Source organism: Pundamilia nyererei, unplaced genomic scaffold (assembly GCF_000239375.1).
Source record: "Pundamilia nyererei isolate P.nyererei 1_Seehausen unplaced genomic scaffold, PunNye1.0 scaffold00206, whole genome shotgun sequence".
NCBI classification, from domain to species: Eukaryota; Metazoa; Chordata; class Actinopteri; order Cichliformes; family Cichlidae; genus Pundamilia; species Pundamilia nyererei.
In genome coordinates this window covers 625803-648773 of record NW_005187607.1, presented here as the reverse complement: position 1 = coordinate 648773, position 22971 = coordinate 625803, and the positions used below count along the sequence as shown (strand labels likewise).

At 37.6% G+C, this 22971-nt stretch overlaps 1 protein-coding gene across 1 annotated transcript in view; it reads left to right on the top strand.

Annotated features, from left to right (window-relative positions):
* Positions 1 to 22971, top strand: part of LOC102207363 (eph receptor A6) — a 173936-nt gene that overhangs the window by 67784 nt on the left and 83181 nt on the right. Inside the window, exon 4 of the mRNA XM_005747850.1 lies at positions 18188 to 18343. Within this exon, the coding sequence (XP_005747907.1) occupies positions 18188 to 18343 (156 nt within the window). The remainder of the gene's footprint in view (positions 1 to 18187; positions 18344 to 22971) is intronic.

Sequence of the window (22971 nt, the reverse complement as noted above, 5' to 3'; positions counted from 1 at the left end):
CCCCCGGATAAGCTGGAGGAGGTGGCTGGGGAGAGGGAGGTCTGGGCCTCTTTGCTTAGGCTGCTGCCCCCCGCGACCCGGCCTCGGATAAAGCGGATGAAGATGGATGGATGGATGGACATGACATCAACTCTTTTCTCTTTTTCACTCCTCTCATGATTCCTTTGAGCCTTTGCTTTGATCTAAGGGGGTTGGATCCATTCTTTGCTCTGAACTCTAGATAGCTTTGCCTTTAGCTCTTTTGCTTTTGTTAGCTTCATTAAACTGTCCACATTCAGCTGATTGAGGACGGTTTACCTGTCTAATAAGTTTGTTGATATGAATATTTTCATAGTGCTCTCTCTGCGGTTTTTACCTACAGTGAGGAGCCTCCATGCTGACAACATGTAAGCATGTGGCTGGGAGTGTGCACATGACAATTTGCCTGTGTCATTTTACTCCTGTTGTGCATGTAATACCAGCTGACTGACAGGTCACTGGTCCGAGCTAAGAACACTGGAAATTGGTTGGTTCTGGTCCCTGGGTGGCCTGGCCCTGATATTTTTTTACAATTATATTTAAAAATGTTATTCAATTATAACATTTTAAAGGCGACTGTCAACAATGAGAAAAAAGTAAGAATGAATAAGACACATTTGAGGCTATTTCAAATCAACTGTCTGTTAGCCAATTTCTATATATACAACTGTATAGGCATTCTACATTCACTTGTCTTTGGAGAGTTAGACATCATAAGTGATAGGCAGATCTGCATAGTAAGTGGAAATCTGTGATGTGTCAGTGTATTGTTCAGTATTGCAGTATGCTAGACAGCACAATGTTAACTGTAAACAGTTAGCAGGGTTGGATTTTCCTGCGACAGACTGGCAACCTGTCCGGGGTATACCCTGCCTCTTGGACCCCCCTGGCGACCTTGATAAGGATAAGTGGAAGAGAATGTATGGGTTAATTCCTGAAAATAGTCATAATTATTACCTGGAAAAGTCCAGGTATCTTTTGCTTTTTCATGACCCTAGTTTGAGTCCACTGAATAAATAAACAATATCAATGGTCTATAATTAAAAAAGGGGTCAAATTTTTTCATGTTTTGTGTAAATACACAGGATGTGAAAATAAAATCTTTCTTTTTCTTTTTCTTTTTTCGTTGCAGTAAGTATTTTGTAAAATGTTTATAGAACGTTTTGTAATGTTAATAACAAATAATAAATATGTATGTTTTTACCCAGTTCATTACACATTCTGTGGCCTTTCTACAATTTAATATGTCAGCACTTCTTATTGCACCACTTTGAAGTGCTGGTATATTTATTAGATGCAGGAAAGTAACAGCTCACCTAAGTTAAGTGAAACTTTGTTTTGTTACTAATAATCTGACCCGACTCTTACCTGTATGTGTTAGTCTGAGTATAATATTTTTAAACACACACACTCACACAGACACTCAAGTCTATGCACTTTTGAAGCAGCTGCATTTTTCCCACTGCTATGCCTCATATTGGGACAGTCGGTATTAATTTTTCCTCATCATATGCTGTTATTGGTCTTTAATAAAAAAAAAAACATATTAACTCAAATGAAAAGAATAGCACAGGATTTGAGGAAATGTAGCATCCATCAGCGTTTTTTCCGTCTACACCATCAGTGGTAATTGATATTTGAGGCCTGGTTTTCTGCCCCAGCCTTCTTTTCTAGAAATGAGCTTTTGGAGCAGAGAGAAAACAGCTGAGGCGGTGGAAATGGAATTGGGTATGTGTCGCTGCATGAGAGAGTGGGATTATCCCAGCATAATGTCAGCCTTATTAAACACTATTACACTCTATAGATCAGGAATATGGAACCTGGGGAATCTGAAAAGGATATACTCCCAGTTCATTTGTTGAAGTGTGTGTGTGTAGGAGTGTTTGCAGTTGGGATTGTATGTCCATAAATGAGAGTTTTTAATTAAAGTGAAGTATCATCCAGTGACTGTGGGTGACCTCTGATACCATGTTACATGGTTTATTATTATCAGCATTAATGCCATTATTATCATTACCGACAAGACAGGATAGGCACAGGGTTTGATCTGTAATTTGCAACATACAGAAAACCGAGTACAACTATATTTTTTTGTGATCTCCTTCCAGCACAGCGAATACATGGTGAGTCTATCATGGTAACAAGCAAAACACAGAGAGACTATTCAATGTACCATAAGGCTGACCATCCTGGGCTGCATATCAGTTTTGCTTTGATTTTCTAATTTATGTATGGCAGGGATTTTACAAGGCACAAACAAGCTTTGGTGTAAAAGTTGCTTTAGTTATGATGAGTTGTTGCCTGCCAGCACTACATGCCATCACACTGCGCCAGATCAAAGTAGTTAAAGGCATGCTTCTGCTGCTTTTTTTGAGCCTTTGCATGACAGACCAGCTGCTATTCCACTTGTATTGGATAGAGAGACAGTACTGGATGTTTATCAAAACACGACACATCCAAACAAGGAAGCTTGGGTTTTATTAAAGTTACAGTAAAACTGGTTTAGAGTTGCAGTCCTTCAAGAGCTATATATTTACATGAGATTGATTAGGAAAGCACGCACAGTTTAAGAAAAAACATAAACAGAACAAAAACATTAAATAACAACTTAAATTCGTATATTTTATATTATCTTTCTCTCCCATGTTGGCATTGCATTAGATAAACACAAAATGTAGGTCTGACCACAAAGCCTTTTGCTGTAGTTTGCATTAACATATAGACATGGCACACAGTGATAAGAAGCACTAGAACAAATAAATAACACAGCCGTGAAACAGTGCAGACGACTGATGGGTTATCATTACACAATGGCACAAGTACTGTGCTGCCCACAGGTAACTTCTTTTTTTTTTTACCACTTGCAGTATTTAGAGGAATATTTATAGCGAATTCTCTAATACCATTTAGATATTGGACTTAGTATTGTTGCAGTAATTAAGACACAACTCATACCAAGGTTAGGTCAGAGGATGTCCATCACGAGGGATGACTTTTAAAGGGACGTCCACGTGGAACACTAAAAAAAAGTACATTATCTGTTTTTTAACTGCTTTTTTATGGGGATTTCTGTAAATGTGAATGATTTAATTTAATTTAAGGTTTAAAAATATTGAAAACATCAATAAAAAATCATTTTCATTTTACATTGACACAAACTGTATACATTTATTACAATGTAGTGATATTCTTAAAAGGCAGATAACACGACAGAATTAACAACTATTAAGAAAAATTGAACATTTTGAGGTATCTTTTAAATATTCCCATAATGTTATAATAGCTGGAGTGAAATATACAAAAACCTAGTTTAATCTAATGCGATCTAATCTTCAATGTAACCCTGCTCACCCTGCTCAGACTAATAGCTGTGCATGATCCCGGAAAGCTCAGCAGAAAGACACCAGGTAGTACATCGTGTTACATACTCTAACCAGAGTATGTAACACAGCCATCAGCACTCTCAGTCTCAGAAGACTCACCAGGGTATGGTGTTAATCATTTGAAAATTAAACTCAGCACAAGGGAGTTAGAGTTCAACAGCCATTTCATGTTTCATTGTATGAAAGTTAACTGAGCCTTAAAACATGTTCGGCTGTCAACATGAAACATTTCTAAACCAAACATAAATTGACAAAGACAAGCACACTCTGAAGCATGTAAGGTTATAAATCATATAATATTACTGGGGATAGTACACTATAACTTGTGTTCCCCATCTAAAAGAACTGTTTGAGTACAAATGAAAATGGTAGAAATATTCAGAAAATGGGTTTAAATTGATATTGATTTTTAGGCAGGTCTTTACTTCCAGGGCAAAAATATGAATCCACTGACGCTGTTAAGAATAGGACAATTTGAAGGAACTCTGGTCTCCCTTATATAACTCTACTTCAAAGAAACAGGACTTTCTGGATAAATCGTGGATCAATTTTGCTAAAGGTCTTCACAAGACAGGATACATTTGCTTTTTTTAATCTGTCAGAAAACAAACCCTCACTACAAGCATGTGCCCAAAGCTGTTCAATCACATATTTATTTCTGACTGTTTTGCATGCAGGCCCCCTATTTTCTGAGCTTGCATTCCCTCATTTACTGCAGATGGGAGGCAGTTAGAGGAAAAGTGGAATGATCCCCAAATCTGCCATGTAGCATAAAAGTCGAGACCAAGGCTGAAAGCCCTAAACATCTTTTGAGCTAAGCACACATTCACATTTTAACTTTGATATTTTTTAATATTTAAAAAATCTATTTATACCTGTTCATATCTTTGTCTTTCATAGAACACGCAATGTACTGCATGCTGTTTATCTTGAGTGCAAGGAAGGTGATACTGTGCAGCAGGGGGAGTAACACACACACACACACATACTTCCTTAAAATGTTACTTAGTGAAACTGGTTCTTACTACCAGCTAAACTATCCAATCTGTGACAAAGTTAAACAATTTTGGTGACATAAGTGAGTTTTAAAGTGTGTGTTTGTAAATTTCAGCCAGTATGTGGGGAGAGTGTGCTGTCCTCAGATCATTAACAAAAGAAGCTGGTGCCCCAATTGTGCTCATTCTTCCCTAATTACTGGCAAATGCATCCCGCTAGTCCCATGAAGGCACACTCTGTCATCCCAGATGACTGCACTTGGAGTGCTTTTTGTCCTTTGCCAAGCGAGTCCTCTGAAGTTAAAAACTCCTACTGGACTAGAAAGGCTTAGAGTGTACTGAAGCATTTCAACCATGAAGCAAAGCAAGACCATAGTTTGTTTTGTTGGTTTACTTCATTACATTTCTTATTTACTTTCTGAAGAAAGCAGTTCATTATACCAAACATTAGATTACTTTTGCGTTACTCTGCAACATTGCTTGAAATGTGTTGTCATATAATTACGAGTTAACAATACAAACCTCAGGCTTCAGATGCTTCTGCAGAGTTAGTCTTATGTTAGCAGGAAAATTCAGCTGCTTCAAAACTGGACACAGTTGCACTTTATCAACTTGGCCATGTCCATCCATGCAATAAAATAATAGGTTTGTATCCTATCCATAGTGATTAGTAAATGTGCTACATTACTGAGCTAACGTAATTTGGTTACACTGATATGTTACTTTGTAGCACCAACACTACTTGCAAAAGCTACCGTACATTTTGGTTAAAGTAGTGTTTGCTACTGCTTCCCCATCATTACAAACCTGTTAAGTACAGTAGTGGTTGGTCTTTTTTATGATCTCTCACACTTAAATAGTTCCTTCTAAAGAAAGACAATTCTAATAGTTATCATGTGTTATATTTAATGCACATAGCATAAAAGACATGATTACCTTGTACTTGAATCCAATCCAACTGCTTCAGTCGTTTTAACTGTTGAAAGCAGAGCTTCCAACAAACGAGAATGTTGTAGAATTGTATTCAACAGTTGACTACAAAGCAAATATGTATCCTTATTTTACCACATAAATTTGTTGAATTAAGCACACATGTATTTGTATTCAAATCAGTTTCTTTTAGTTCAGTTTTCAGCTTGTAAATGCACGTACAATACAACTGAAGAAATGAAATCCCCAATTTGCAGTTCACCTTGCTTGTTAAGTCACACTTCTTGTAGAGACTGAATATAAACTTCTTTGAGGTTCTTAAAGTAAAACATGCTATATGGTGCATTAGCTAATAATATTTATTATTTGAACCATCTTTACAATGAGCTGAAGTACAAAAGCGAGAGCAAGAAAGAAAGAGAGAGAGACTAACGCTGAATAAACTGTGCCTTTTTTTCCTTTTTTTAAATGCCGTTAGACACAACATTAAGACAGCTGTTAAAATGAAATGTCTGCATGTTAAAACACAGTTTAGTTAGTAACCAGGGCTTTTTAAGGGGGAAGTTTAGATCAAAACGTTTAACTGCACCTCAGATTTCAGCGGCTCTCATCAGTTAAATGACATATGTTGTTTTTTGGATTAACACATGCTAGACTCCTTCTTCCCCACTGCCATCAGACTCTTGAACAGCTGACCTATTTTTGAACAGTAATAATAATTGTTTTGCACATCAGGTCACCCTGCATATTAAGCCAGCATATTAAGCTATAGCCCTTTTGCACTCATCTCTGTTTCACACTTCAATATTTTGTCTTCTTTTCTGTCTTCATTTATTTATTTGTACTATTTGTATTTATCTGTTCTGTTTCTATTGTATATATTAATCGGCATCTGTGGGTGGACAGCAAAGAAAGAATTTCATTGCACAGAGAAATGTCTTTTTTTTCTTGTGACACATGACAATAAACACTGTGAATCTTGAATCTCAAAACCTTGTTGAACTGAGGCTCTTGGATTGATGCTCCACGTGACTTTCAGGGAGCAGTTCTAGTATAACGCCAAGTGCTTTATTACTGTTTTTTGTTTGCAGGTTTGTGCATATTGGCATTGTGTTTACCCTCTTTAAAGCCTGCTGCATAGCTAGAGAATAAGCGTACCACTGGGCTGTTCATTGGCCCTAACTCCTAACATAGTGTTACAAGTTGCTGCTTATGCATGTCAGTCTAAAGTTGTACACTCAGCCAAAATAGTAACTTTTGAAAATATGTCTCACAGTCTCATAGACACATTACCATAATTGTTATGAACTGTAACTGCGGCTTTGCATAAAACCTGAAATACTTCTCTGAGTTCTCAAACATTAATTTCCACGACTAAATCCAAGTCTTCCCACGCCAGGATGCCAAAGAAAAAAATTCCTCTACCAGAGATAATTGTTAGACAGACAATGCTTTTTCCCCCACTTCTCTTTTTGTTTCGGCAATGCGAGAGTCATTTTGGAGAATGTAAATTTTGTTCATCATTACAAATGAACCCATAGCAAGACTGTCTACGCTGCATGTGGCGACATCAGTGCAGCTGTTTTAGAATTATAAAACCTTCTGCCAACACCTGCTTTCTGTTATGTCACTAACATTTAAGTATCTGGACAAAAACTTAAAAGGATGTTTTTCTTGTTATATTCTTTTTTCTTAGTTTGTTAAGAAAAAAATTCTGTCAACAGCAGCTTCTCTTTAAGTGCCACATGTCCATAAAACAGCTCAAAAGCTCCATCACAGAGAGAGAAAAAGTGCAAGTGTGCATATGTTTATATTACACAGTACATGTAAAATATCCTGTGCACACACAATGGATCCTGTGGCTATTAGAGTGAGGTTTTTAAAGGAAAGCTAAAAGCGATAGGAGGAGAGAGGGAGAGTAACCCCAAAGGCATTTAAATTGACTGATCCATTTTAATTTCGCTCCAGCTCCATTATGTTGTTGTTGATGTTACTAAAGGACTGCCATGTCATTATCTCCCTCTTTTGTTTGTGCTGTTTTTGAGAAGACATTGCTGTTGTTTATTTTCCACAAGAAGGCCTTTATGCTAATGCGACCTCTGCTAAAGAGGATTTGCTGTCGATTTAACAGCGTGTTAAAGCCACAATCAGCATCAATCATGCGGAAGGAAGGGAGCGAGGAAGTTTGGGGCTAAGTCATGCTAATCTTCATAACACCTTATAATAAATTCATTAGACCTCCACGCGTACTCACGTGACACTCATTCTCTCTTCTTTTATGAAATTACAGGAATTAAGAGTGAAAACAGTGGTATGAAAATGAGGGCGTTAGAGGAAGTACCTGTAAATATTTCCAAAATGCAAGACCGTTTCTTTGTTTTGTAGGCAAAAATAATCAACTTTTGTTAATCAAATATTAATGTTGTTCAGTTGACTATCAGTTAACTGAACAACTATGATCTGCTGTCTGCTGTTTTTTTCCTCTAGGTCAGCATGGTCGTACTTATTCTAATTCTTCCTGTGGATGATTTAATTGATTATGTGGTTCAAAAGTTTTATAATGCAAAACCTTCTCAATCATATGTGAATGTTAACTACAGTATTGTACATTTATAATTCTTAAGGCGCCCCTCGTTTTTTTTTTATATGTTGGTAAATAGATGCACCAGTTTATTGAAACACGCAGATATAAACGGGTTTATTATATAAGGTGAAAACAATTGTACAAGTTTAAAAAGCCTGAAAGTCATTATTTGCTATGTCCACTTTTATTTTTTACTGGCTGCCTTTTGTTCCGTTCTTTGTCAAGATGATCCCACACTGCTTCAATAATGTTGAGGTCTGGGCTTTGGAGCGGCCAGTAGATGACTGATGATGTTCCATTGTGTGTTTTTCTATCCAAGTATGCTTTTACTGCATTGGCAGTGTGTTTAGGATCATTGTCATGCTGAAAAATGAAGCTGCTGCCAATCACATACTTTCCAGATGGTATTAAGTCTGATGGTACTTTTCTGCTTTCACGATTCCATCAGTTTTGATAAAACCCCACTTCTGGCTGAAATGCAGCCCCAAAACCATGACAGAACCTCTACAGTGTTTTATGGGTTTGCGTGTACACCGTCACTGTTGTGCTTCTCTCCTGATTGCCTCTGTAGTTATTGATGATCATTTGAAAAAAAAAGTTTTTTACAACTGATTTCCAGTCTAGTGTCTTTCAGGTCTTGTGTTGGATGTTTTTCCTATTTCTTAAGGAAATGACCTTCAGACATATTACACATAGCACAAGAAATTGGTTACTTGTTAAATTCCCTGTTATGTGTAGACAAAAGACTAAGTTAAAGTTAACTTTAGAACTATTGATTAAGATCGCGTTTAAATAATACTGGATACCTGGGAGCAGAATATAAAGAAATCAGAGTTTTGCACTGTATCATAATAAGGTTATTGAATACTTTTACTGAAAAATAAGCAGGGACACAAATACAGGTTTTGGGGTTTTTTTGTTTTTTATTTGTGTCCTCTAAATATCATAATGCTGTAAGTCTGTTGGCCAGTAATAAAAGTTTACAGCTCTTCTGGGAATAATAATAGCATGTCACATAAATCTGCTAACAAACTCACATTTTATTCTTGTCAAAGAGAATTTCAGGCCTGGCAAATAGGACTTTTCATTTTACAGAGAGCAAGAATATCGCAGACCCATCAAAAAGAAATCCCATTGTAAACCTTAAACATCTCATACTTGTTGAGCACTTGTTGTGCCCTCAGTGGTGTACACCCACTGGGAGGACAAAAAGCCCAGTAGAAGACTTACTGCTGTGATCATGCATTAGAGATATTCTAATACAAGTCACCGATGTGTCACTACAAGTCACAGCAGTGTCTCGGTTGTCCAATTAATGTTGTAAAAACAAGGCCCTAACGGTTCACCCCAAAGCCTCTTCCAGTCAGCATTTTGCCTCTAAGATACGATTTAGAGAGAAGCCCTGCTCTCACTCAGCGTTAACGGATGTCTTTTGAAAGCTTTACTACTCTGTTAGTTCATTTGGCGCAACACTCTGTGCTGTCTGTGCTGCTATAAACATTGCTATAAAGGGATCAGTGAGGCTGACCTCTGTAAAGTTCATAAAAAGATCAGTGTCACTGATAACATCACAGATATATAAGGAATAGGAAGCCCAGAATGAGTCCATCCAGCACCGTCTGGCTGTTACTCCCTTGCCTTTTTGTGTTTGATAATTAGCTTTTCTCCATCTCTAAGTGTTTCATTCTAGCCTTTATCCATCTTAGAAATGCACTTCAGCAATGCATTTTACTCAGCTGGATGTTGATAAAGGGTACATTATGACTTAATAAGAGTTTAGCACCACGGTGGCATGGTGGTTTAAGCTTCCTCCCACAGTCCAAAAACATGCAATTAGTGGGCTTCGATTAATTGGTGATTCTAAATTGCCCACAGTTGTGAATCTGAATGACTGTCTGTTTCTCAGTGTACCTGCATCTTGCCTTTTGGTAGCTTGGATGCATTAGAAGCACTTGCAATGAAGTGTGGGGTAAAGAACTTTGTATGAAATAAGTCTTGCTGATTCAAATCGTTGATAGAGTTTCTAATATCTGCCAGTATATTTGTATCTACCTGTGTGCTGTCAGAGAAAGGGATAACATGGTGCAATTATTCCTGCTAACTGTATTGCTTTTTTTCTGTCTTGTTGCCTTTATTACCTGATATTTAATAAGGAAACTATCTCTATATTTTGTAATAAATTAAAGCCCATATATGTGCAAAATGTGACATTCACTCGTTATAGAGAATACATGAAAGAATACTGAATGATGCTTTTTGTGTGGGTGGGTGGAGAATGACTGACAACCGGCCTTTGCCTCATTGCAACAAAAAAAAAGAAGAAGCAGTGACAGCAGCTGGCCTAAAAACGAGAATTGGCTGAAATGGCATTTTGCAAACAGGTCATCATAATTTGAGCACTATGTTGAAATGTCACATAAATAGATAGAAATATAAACTCAGATCACGTGTACTTGACAAATGCATACTATATCCTTACACATATTTTTAGTACCTGGTCTGAGTGTTGCAGCTGCCAACCTATTGATGACAATAATAACTAATGATCATGATTATTGAAGAAAGAAGGACTTTTACATTTTATGTATGCAAAATACCTTTAGATTAAGAGGCTTTCTTTGTTCCTTTATTAAGGCCTTAGTCATCAGACAGTCCACACAGACGTCTGCCATGGAGACTTTACATTAAAACACATCAACACCCCAGTCATCAGATTTCAGAGAAGTTTAACATATTATTACTGCGCCATGGTGTCTCCAGCTGTCTGTGTCCGAAACAGAGTATAATCAAGTGCTGTTTTCTCAGCACTTAAACGAAGGTGTGTTTGAGAGGCCTGCTAGTCCTCAACTACAAATCATGACACTCTCTGCTTCAGCTAATGAAGAGAGTGAGTAAGTCTGATGAATAAGAGAGACAGACTGAAACTGAGAAGAGGGCTTTTCATATTATAGTGTTTGAGAGTGTTGTTCTTGATTACTTGTGAAACAATTAGACGTGGGTTTCAGAGTGCCACTGCTGCTGCTTTTTTAGGAGGTGTGACTTTTCGTCATCTGCAGTGTTAGTAGGCGTTACATATTGTGTTAAAACTAGAAGTACTGTGAGAACAGAAGCTGGAGTATGCTCACCCACAGACATGAAGTCTTGTATCATGGTACTGTATCATCTCTATATAACTCAGTATTACTGGCAGGCATTTTTGTTTTGTTTGGAAGTGAGCATGACTATCATATTGCATGACTGTAATTTTCTCCCGATGGAGTGGAATATGATTTGGTATGAAGAAGGAAAATGGGAAGCAGGCACTACTGTTCCACTAGTGTAGATATGTGTGGACAAAATGCATACTCTGTCAGCGCAGAGAATAAGCAATACGGCTTTTTTTATATTATTATTATTGTTCCATAGTTTTGGCAGAAGAAACACTGAGGGGAGTAATATTTTTTTATGGGATGAAACTGACAATAGAGCTCTTCTTCCATTTTTTGCCCTCATATGCAATAAGTTATGAGCTGCATCTCACTTAACGCCATCATCTCTGCAATGATCTTTCATCCTTTGCATCGCCTCCTCACCACACTGCCTTTGATTTCAAGAGCTGAACTATTCTGCAACATTTGTTGATGTGGTTCTGCAAGTAAATGCTGCAGAATTGTGCTCCTCTTGGAATTGTTCTTCTTCGCTGATCATCGGGAGAGGAACCCACCACCATCGGCTGTGCACTGCAAAGACTCACTGAGTTCCTCTAAACCTGACTTTAGTGTTGCAGCACTCAAATTGTCCTAAGATCTTCAACTAAATATTACCACATGCAGACTTTAAGTATAAATATTATTTTCACCTAAAATAAAATGAAATTTGATGAATTCAGCATAACTGAGTGAACGCTACATATAGCCTGCTAAAACAATATTGCATAGCCTATTTCTATTAACAAATAGATAAAATGTACATGAAAACTTGCATAAATAGCATTTTTCTTTAGTGTGGCAGTTGGGTGTAGTTAGATGCCGGCCTTCATATGAGCTAGGCAAAGGCAGACTCTTTCCATTTAACTATAGCCCACTTTTACACGTATACAATAAATTTTAACTACAATTATTGATAATAATTAAATAAGTACAGCAAATTTTGAGATCCTTGTTATTACAAAGTCACTCCATGTCCAAAAACTTACTTGATTACTTTTTATTTGTTGCTTTTATTCATTTAAGAAACACATGAGGAACTAGATCCACTGAGTACAGGTTTCACTACAAGGTTCGACTACAGAAATCATAATTTAATGAATGACTTTAATGATTTGGCATAAGAGTTGTTTCCTTTCCAAATAATCGAAATGTCCAAATGACTGAATGTGTAACAGCTCCAAAAGTAAGGTCTTCTTTTTTTACAGAATTCAGATCTTACTGCTCATTGAACAACTACTGCATTGTTTCCTTTTTTTAAATGAAATGAAGACAAGTGACTATGCAGGCAGTGTTCCATTTGTCCAGACAGCTATAGGGTTCATATTGATGTTTAATTAAAGGAGAACGGTTGTGGACACAAGTATTAAACAAGTAGCAGTGTACAAATCTATACTCTGAATTTCAAGGTCTGATGAAATACATGGTTTTATTTACTTTTCATTTATTTGTTTGTAATTCACTGCCATTTTTTTCTAAAAATCATTTCTTTTCTGAAACTCTTTCTACAACATCTTAAGCTATCAAATGTGCTATAAGGACAAGAAACGTTTGTGCCTATAGCAGGTGAATTATGTGAAAGGTATGTTTAGGATCACACAATAAAAACACTTGGGTAAGAGTAAATGGTCCAAAGCTTGGCCTTGGGACGGCCCTATATGTTTTACGTGCCCATGCTCACTGATGTAATTCAGGAGTACTGTACAGGGCTGTTCTCATGTTAAATAAGCCATCTATCAGAACTTGTCTTGTTCAGGAGTATTTTAGGTATCTCAATAAACAATAAATACATTTCCAACTACTTTAAAAAATACAAACTACTTAGAAAATGTGTTTTTCTAACTAATGAAAGAAGCATGCTGAGCAGACATCCCAGCAGTAAAGAGAGACAGCCAGGCAGATGCAGACAGACAGGCCTCCTCTTCAAATATGATCTGCCTGCCAGTTGCTCTGGTGTTGCTGAGGTCCAGTGAACTTACGGAACAATCTACTGCCTCTGTGTCTCAGGGCCCAGATTTGGAGCTCTGAGCCTTGGGCATGAAGATGTTGTGGATGGCTTCCAGATCTCATTAACCTTGGGCTGAAGGTCTAGAATTAGTTTGGAGACCCAAAGGGCAGTCGGTCAGCAGCATCCTATTCTCGCAACCACTCCCCCCCTCGCTCAGCTATAATTTACTTGCTTATGAAGTGTACTGTTTGGTCAAATGGAAGAAAATCTTAACACGTTTGGTTTTTTTCTTCTGAAGTATTTTGGGTGAAGATTTCCTGCTTAAGCATCAGCTTAATAAGACATTAAAAGTAAAACATAATTCATAGATATAAGGCATGACATGTATAATTACATATTTTACAAGATTGGGAAATCCACTCCACTGGGTCTGAAAGATGGACATGTATTGAGATGGGTAGGACATGGACTTACATTTTTATGACAGAAAACAAAGTCAGCTCAACAAGCATGTGTGTTAAGGTAGGAAAATAGTAAACTTGTGTAATGTCTGCTAAGTTTCTCGTTTGCTAGATCTGAATGTGCTTTCTCTGAGATTTCAAATATATAGTTTATGTATTTAACATGGGCTTATATCACAGTATTTGCAATACACAACATTCAGATCCATACATACACAAGTATTGGACACTGTTTTAGCAAATATCAATAACTTATATGAAACCCCTATTTTACCGCAATGTAATGAGCAGATATAAATTTTCATTATGTTCTCTCCTGAGACACTTTAGACAGGAGGTCGGGTTATTATGATTATAGGAGACGCATTGATAGTCTAAACGTAACTTTATTCTTTAGAAATGAGTTTTGAAAATCTATGTTAATTTATTTTGTACTGATTTTTAACTGTACTTTTAATATTTGAAATGGTAGCGACAACAATATTGCTATAAATCACCTGTATCATTATCAAAACATATAATTGCATTCTTACTGTGTAATATGCGCCTGTTATTCACAGATGTGCACGTGCATTTGTTAGTACAGTTAGTTGTGCTTCCCAGAAAGTAATACCCAGACTTTTATTCTTTTTTTCAGTGTGAAATAGTGGAATTTATACAACCTATGAAACATTTGTAAAAGGGATTCATTGTAGTAACGCACACAGAAACATTACACTCATGCACACTCAGTCTTGCTCGGCTGTCTACTTCCCCTGCTGCTATTTTGTCTTAGTTCTCCTACCTAGTTACCAGAAATTCAGCAGTCTAAAGTACTGACTATGTCAAAAGCCTTTTTTTTTTTTCAAATCTGTGTGTTGCATGTCATGAGGGCAGTATGAGAGGTTTACTGTTTACTGCACTGGTGCTATCACATATACACTTTCATGCTTTTATATAAAGTGGAAATGGGCGTCCTTGACGGATGGATCAGCAGTGGCACTGGACATAATGCAGCTTTTCTTTCTCCGGCCAAAATGTTCACATGTTTTTCACATTTGACCAGCTGTCCAGTTGACTTCGACATGCTGCTCCTGCCACTTCAGCTGTTGCATGTGTTTGTGTGTGTTCATCCCAACACATGAATGCTTACGTCCTGGCCACCGGGCATGTCCATCCTCGAGTGACACATGGTCAACCCCTGTACAGTGCCACTGTGGCCTTGGCAAAGAGCCTGGCTGGTCATACTGCAGCAGGAAACTGCGGGGTTCGAAAAGGAACATCGCCTCAGTTCAGCGAAGGTCATAGAGAGGCGTCATTAGGTTGACAGAGTCTAAAGCGGGGTCTTGCAGGGTGGGGCAGTTGACTGACGGTTTTTGACTCAAGGACATGTCAGTATCAGAGGTTAATGATAAAGGCAGCCTTGGTATGCCATAGGGGATGCCACTTATCATATTCATACAGATAGCTTCTGTGTGTTTATTTGCTGCATACGTGTGTGTGTGTGTGTGTGTGTGTGTGTGTGTGTGTGTGTGTGTGTGTGTGTGTGTGTGTGTGAGTCAACATTAAATAGAGTTTTGAAGACGAATAAAAGTTTGAATAGCTCGACTAAAACAGCTTTAAACTAAATGTAAACCTTTTGTTCTTATTCTCTAGGAGGAATGATGATGAATAAAAAAAGAAAATGTTTCAAATGAAAGGAAGGATAAATTCGATTTAAAAAAATACTCCTTCATTGAACAAAAATGAGACTACTCTAAAAACATTACTATTAGCCCTGGCAGTGTGCGCTGTGTTCCCTGTGTGCGTGTTAACCTCTTTGTCTCTGTCCTAATTGTCCCCATTTGATCAGCACAGTTGTGGTTTCGGGCATTTCCTTGCCCTCCCTACAGCTCCATTTATCACAAGCAGCAATGGAGAGACACAGAGGCTCTCAGTGCTTCAAGGTGAATCTTTTCAAATGGCTCACGTTATGTTACCTTGTTAAATCAATGTGAAAACTAGCAGCAATGGAAGTCTCTCCAGACAAGAGTTTGTGTGTTTCTTTGACATGGAAGTGCTTTGAAGATTGGAAATACTACTATTAAAAGAAAGCTTTAGTGAATCCCTTAGGGCTAAGACTCTCATAAGCCTTTCTATTTCAGCTAGTTGCCTGTGATTTTAAATATTAAAGAAGGGAAGTAACTGTATTGTTTAATTTTTACTACTACATTTATTTAGACTTAAGGTCTTTACTATCAATCTAACCTGTGCTGGTGGTTTCAAATCCTTCAATTTATTTTAGAAAATGTTTTTTGAAAATGAAAGATTCCGTTTTCTCGCTCCTGTAGCATGAAAATGAGAATTTTCTTGAGCTTCTGGAATAAGTCCAGCAGTTGGTGCTGGATTATAACTAGAGCAGACTCGTTTTACAACAACAACTGTATAGTTGGTATAGCAAATCGCTGCTTTAAGCCATGTCTGCACAGCACATGTCTGATCTAACAGATATGTTCCTTTTTTTATTAATCCATACATACATACCAAACTACTCCGCCCCTAAATGCAAGCCGTATTTTATTTATATCCTTCAAGTCTTTCCCTGAATTTTACAAGCATATCTACAAAATTTCAGCAAGTAGCTTAATTAACTCTAAGTGCTTCCAGAATAGCTTAATATAATGCAAAACAATGTAATTTTATTTTGGAAAGACCTCTGTTCGTTTCACTCCGTTGAGTTTTCCTGACAGACTTTGGTTCATTTCCCACCCCTGTGATTACGTGCTCCGCTCCGATTATTCTCACCTGAGTTCAATCATCCAATCAATCATCACTGTGAGTATGTACACCCCCCCTGCTTCTCTTTGTTCCTTAACAGATTGGCTTTTTACTCACAGCAGTTAAGCTTTCAAGTCATTCCTGTACCTCTTGTTTGGATGTTTTTTCATTAGTTTCCTCATGTGTCACTTCTTGCCTGTTTTTTGTGTTTTTTACCTCCCTCATACCTGGAATGTTTGGCACACTCACTGACCTCCTGTGAATGACTCCTTGGCTCACAATAAAGCTTTGCTTTGGGAGGAGTTTGTTTGTTTTTGGGGTTTTTTACATATCTCTAGTGTGCGGTTCTATGTTGCATTTTAAAAAAGTTTTTACTTGTTGGTGTAAATAAATGGCTTATAAAATATTAACACACATTTCATCTGCTCAGTTGCTGTTTATGATATTCTAAATATTTCTTTTTCACTGCATCAGACATTTTGAACTGTCATGGTAGGAAAAAACACTAATTTCACTGCCGACTTAGTTATGGCTCTTTTCTATTGAAAGTTCTGAGTAAGCCCTGACAATGTCAAAGTGAGTCAGCATTAACAATAAGTCAAAAGGAAACAGCCAAATGGAATTCAGGTATTCAGTAATCACACTATTTAAACCCTGTAACAGTGGCATGTCAAAATGCCTTCTGTCAAAAAAGACCTATTGGACATGATTTCTTATAATCGTCATAATCTTTTGAAAATTGTTCAAGGCAACGTTAAATGGAGTAAAAGATTTATCAGTAGATTTGCTTCTTTGTTCTTTGTACTGCTTAGTCTGCTGTGATATAAGGAACAGTATTTATTTGGCAATGGAAAAAAAATCCTTATGTGTTTCAGAAAAGCCTTAGAAAGTCAGATGAGTTAGAATAAAGACCAACAAAGCCCATATAGGGAGAAGGCTGTGATGGATGTGACTCAGGCGCTGGACTTTGACCCTGTGGACTGAGCTTCTTGATCCACGTGAAACCAGAAGACAGAGCTGACCTGTCAATAGATGTAGTTTGTTCATTTTCACTTGTGTGTGTGTACATTTATTCATGTTTTAACAGATGCACTTAAGTTTAAGAAGAGATTGTGGTTTGAAATAAAATAGGACAATTTTGCAAGACCCTAATTCACCAAAGACACCAGATGTTAAAACTGCAGAGATAAACTGCTCTCTTGTGTTCTGTCTTCACAAATTAAGCCAGTGCTTAACAAAAAATATTAACAGTTGTTGTATTCTGTTGTTTCCATGTGTTTTTGGTGGCTAAATATTCAGAAAAGTTTTTGCACAGCTATCACACATTTATTGGTTTTAGTACAACTGTGGTTCCTTTCTAGCTTCAAGACATTTCTGTGTTTTGATTGAAGCCATTGGAAATTCAAAACTAAACAGCTGTGAGTTGTGTGACAGGTGATACAACTGACTATTTTCCCCTCGAAGAGCTTTTGTTTCATCACCTTTCCCTAAGCTTGAATTATTTATTGGGAATTAAATGAATTAAATAAAACTAAAGTTGGTATTATGTTTTGATAATCAATACCCTCGGTTTTAATCCATTTTTGTTATTCCGAAAAGGAAACAAAAACGTGGGAATTTTTGTGTTATTTCAATGTTTCTTTCTATCTTTGTTTTTGTGGAAAATAAAAAATCATACTTTTTAATACTTTGAGTAAATATTCCTAAACCCAAAGCAGATGGTCTCCCTGTTTCACTGTTTAAATAGAAAACATGAGTTTCATGAATCTATTTAAAGTCCGAATTTCTGATGGATTGCAGCATAAACTGTCTCCCTTCAGGGCCTCTTTCTTTGCATAATATTATCGAGCTATGTGATGTTTGCATGAAATATTTCTACCTGTACGTCTATATGAAGGTCTGGCTGTGCACTTACAGACTGCCACATTGTGTGTCTGTCATCCTCAGCATGTCGTCCAGGCTTCTACAAGGCATATGCTGGAAACATTAAATGTTCAAAGTGCCCTCCGCATAGTTTCAGCTATGGAGAAGCATCTGCTATCTGCCGCTGTGAGAAAGGCTTCTTCAGGGCTGAGAAAGATCCTCCAACTATGGCTTGTACACGTGAGTACACCAGAAAAAAAAAGGGTTTTAAGCACGATCGTCACACCGTGTGCTTTGACAATCAGATTAACACCTTCCGTCTTTAACTTCACAGGCAGATGGCACAAATGTTTATGAGTTAGAAATGAAAATATAAAATGCATTCCAGTGAATTTATTAACAGACCAATGATAACGTTAAAGACTTGAGCTCACTTTACTGCACAACACATTTTAGTCATTCATCTAGAAAGGTGGGTGTGATGAAAATCAATCCACTATCTAAAAGATGTGACCAGAGAAATTTGGATGTGTGCAGGTGCACAAACTACATCATGAAGGGCAGCCTGGTTTATAGACAATCTGATAATGGCAGGGTAATGTTACAATGACTAGTATATACATAATGCTACAGCAGTGTTTGACGTTCATACAGTATACTTAATTTGAAAAACTGGTAAAAAGAGTAATTTCCTCCCATTGCTAGGAGGTTGCCAGGCACGCATGGTTCAGCTTTTTTGGGCATAAATTAGTTGTTATTGTTATAAAATTAAAATGATTGGTTGCTTTCATATTGTGTGGTAGGGGCATAAACTCTCGGTAGAAAGGTACAGGTAATTTGAGCTTGTTGCTAGGTGATTACCAGGCAGTATGATGGCATCATAATATATTATGCATAATCCAAGTTTTATATAATTAATCCTTTCTGAATATAAATGAGATATTAATTTTGTGAAATAAAAATAACATAATGATTTATGTTATGCTGTAAGTTCATAAAGGTTCATTTTAGTCCATTGTCAGGTGGGTGCTAGGAAACATGCTGACATCATAATTTCTGTTACAGATAAGAACCTTTGGCTGTACCTGTGTGCCATGTTTAGTTGCTCAAGTTCTGACGGTGTAGTGGGAGTTCTTGGATAAAGAAATAAACACGCAGACAGAGCTTTTGTATGGTAAATTTTAAAAAAAAAGAAGAAGAAGAAGAAGAAAGAGGTATTTTAAGGTATTGTGTTTGATTTGGCATTGATGCCCTTTCTGATACAACCCTCCCAGACTTGTGGCTAACACTACTGGGTTTGTAGCTTGTCCAGAATCAAACCCAGGATCTTTTGCATGTTGCTGGAATTGTGTTAACACTATAGCATGGATTCATTTCATATAGTATAATAAGATGACTAAAAAATTAAACTTTTCACAATTGTGAGCTGCTGAAAACATGCTGAAGATGTGCAAAAGCAAGCTGGCTAAAGGCATTACCTCCTACGTTGGACATGAGTCATTAGACATAATAGCCGCATGTATAACTGCAGTGATGTTAGTCAACCTTTTTGATGTGATCAGACTTATGGGAGAACTGACAGCTGTAATCACCATCATCATAAATAGAGAGAGAGAAATAGTCATGTTATCATTTTGTCTGATTAAACTTGAATCAATTCATTGTACATTCACATTAAATATTTCTATACTTGTCTGTGCCAGACAGTCTGGTAAGTTATTACTTTGTCTATAGAGCTGGTGGATTACTCCAGTGTTCCCAGAGAATTTGCTGTGGCCGTAAATCCAGTCTCGTCTTTAGGACTTATCTGGTGTGAAACGGAACATTAGAGAGTCTCTGGATGAATTACATGGCTTTTGTTCAGCTGCCTCGTCTTCATTGATGATTCACTGACTGTCATTACGACTTCATATTTGCATTAAATTACAGTTTAACCGGACTAATTCTCCTTTAATTAAAAAGCCATTTAGCTGTCACTGAGATAGACGGGGGCCATGTCTGAGAGCTCTCCAGGGTGGAAGAGTGTATTTGTCTTTTACAGAAAGACAAAGCCGAGTCATTGTGGAGATGCTGTTAGTTTAGATTGTCCTGCAGGATGCAATATTTGCAGGGGAAATCCTCAAAAAGGCTTCAGCTCTTCCTTTGATGTTTTTTTGTCAAATTTTAGGCCCAGATGATTCAATATATACATTTAAACCTGAAAGCATTTCAGTCTGGGGTCTTTTATTTGTCTGACAACTACTTGAAAACTTATCTTACCTGCAGTTACCGACACTTTCCAAGTCCTAAAAGCATGAGCTAATCAAACAAGTGATGAGCTCTAGCTTCTTAAACTCCAAGATCTGAACAAATGACTCCGGTGGCATATTTGTATTTACAGCATTTATTGACTACATTGACAAGGTAAGTTTGATTTGCTCGAAAACAAAAAAGCATATTGTTAAATCTTTACTACTACACTTACTAAAGACAACTAGACACCTTCCTCAGTATACAACGTTGTAATTTAGTGCCTTGTTCAATGGTTTGTCAACTGTTGTTAATTTGTTTTTAACAGTATTTCCACTCCAAGTACAAACACAGCGTAAAAGGGCCTTGTGTGGGAGTGACAAACTTGCAACCTAAGAGGAGTAGGCTGGTGTACCACATCTACTTTTACAATCTGTGAGCTGTGTTTACTCACATAATGCATTTTAATCAGGGGCGTGTAGGCCAAAACATAAACTGTTTGCTTGACGTTGAAGACAATAGAGATTAAAGACCGAGGGCCTTAGAGGAAGACAACGTTAGAGAGGAAGAAAGAGAAGATAGAACAGGAGGGGAAGATAAAGGAGAGGGAAAAGTGTAAAGGCTGGATGGAGTAGACAGTGAAGAGAGAAAGGAAGGAGGTGGTGATACCAATCTCCCCTTAGAATAGGAGTTGATTGATGGCAGTGGGGTTGCTCTGCAGGAGGGGAGGTGGGTGGATTCTCCTCGATGGAGAGAATAGAGAAGGTGAGATAATGGCCGATAGAGGCAGAGAGAGATAAAGGGAGAGAATGGACACACGCTGACAGAAGTGGAGGAGCAGTAGGAGGAGCTTTCCTGTCTGCTGAGATTTTAGCAACGGTGGGGAGAGAGGGATGGTGGAAGAGAGGGAAACATCCCATTGTCCTGGCAGACAGTGAGCTTGGCAGGACGGGAGTGTTCAAATCCCCCAGGCCTTTTAACTCCACCCTGTTGACAGCTGGCTGCCTGCTATTGCACAATGCTTACCCTGACACACAAACACGCGCATCCAGGGAGCACAAGACCTTAGCAAAGTGAAATGTGAGGGAGGTAGTTAGGCTGTTTACTGCACAGGTGAGGATTGCATTATAAGAGTCAGTACAGCAGGACTTTAAGATATGTGTGTGAAACATTTATGAAATAGAAAAACATTTAGTGTTAAGGTTTTAGACGAAACACTAGTTGACGCAAATGCAAAATACTCAGTTTAATTCTCAGGTTTGTTTTATCTGCAGAGGTGGATCCTAGAACAGTAGAGTGGATTGACTACAGGAGGCTGACGCTGGAGGAGACGGTGGATAGTGGCAGGCAGGGTGTGTAACTGGAGGTGGTTGGTAGCTGATGCTGGAGTTTCAGATGGAGAGTGGCGGGCAGAGTCAAAGCCGAGGATAGATTGTAAAAGATCGGGGTTAACTGGTTGCTGGTTGGCACAAACTGGAGGTTGGGAGAACAAAGACAACGTGTAATTAGTTAACTAGAGTTTCAACAAGGAGCCTGAATGCCATCTACTGCAGTAATTTATTTGACAGTCTGGCAAGGGGTGGATGACAAATATATATATACTGTAGGTGGTTGATTGAATAATGACACACGTGTATCATCTGTCTCGGTGGAGAGTCACGCCTCCAGGGATTCACAGGGAGACAAGACATACACAAACAGAGGGACAGAAAAAAGGAAAGGGAGTGAGGGAAACACAAGGCAATAGAAAGCCAGTACTAAAAGCATGAGAGGACTATGACATTCAGAGCATTCTTTCACCTGCTTTTGACCTCAGATGGCAGTTTTGGGTGATGTTTCTTATACAGGTATAGGAAGACATTCTAACTCTGGTGTGCACAACTTACATTTGGTTCTTACTATCGAAATAGTACAATGCACAGCTTGGCTACTTGGAAGGACTGCATGATTGAATTAACTATTTCCAAATTCAGACACATAATAAGATTTAGGTGATTGCACCTGCAGCATCATTGTTAAACATAGCACCATATCAGGACTGGTGATAGAATGCAGTCTCTAGTGTCTAGACTGCAGCTGATGGAAACTCTGTTTGCCTGTATAACTTGGTTGGGTGGTGTGAAATTGTGTGACTATGGGTCTGAAACACAAAATGAAAGAATTGCAGATATATTAGCAACAGTTTGTCTAAAAGATATAATTAAAAGAAAGCACGCTCAAAAATTATTTGGCAGAAACAGTGATATTAGAATTGTGTATGTAGGGATATAAACTAACTGCTGGGCACGTAAGCCCTTTATTTAATAAACCTGATTATTCTGCTGTAGACTAACAATGAATTTTGTTATTTAATTTAATCTTGATATAGTAAACTGTGAGATTTTATAATTAAACACAGCAAACATCAGCTAAACATATCTTGGTTGTGCTTTCTACTAATAATAATATGGAAAAATGTGGTAACAGTCATGTACTAATGGTGGAAACATGTCATTAATATGGAAATAGCAAGTTATTACCAGCTTAATATCAAAGTAATAACAAAGTATTATCTTACATATATATGATATAGGTATAATAATGAGGAACAAAAAACATATGCCTATGAGGCAGTACCAATTCATAATATTATAATATAG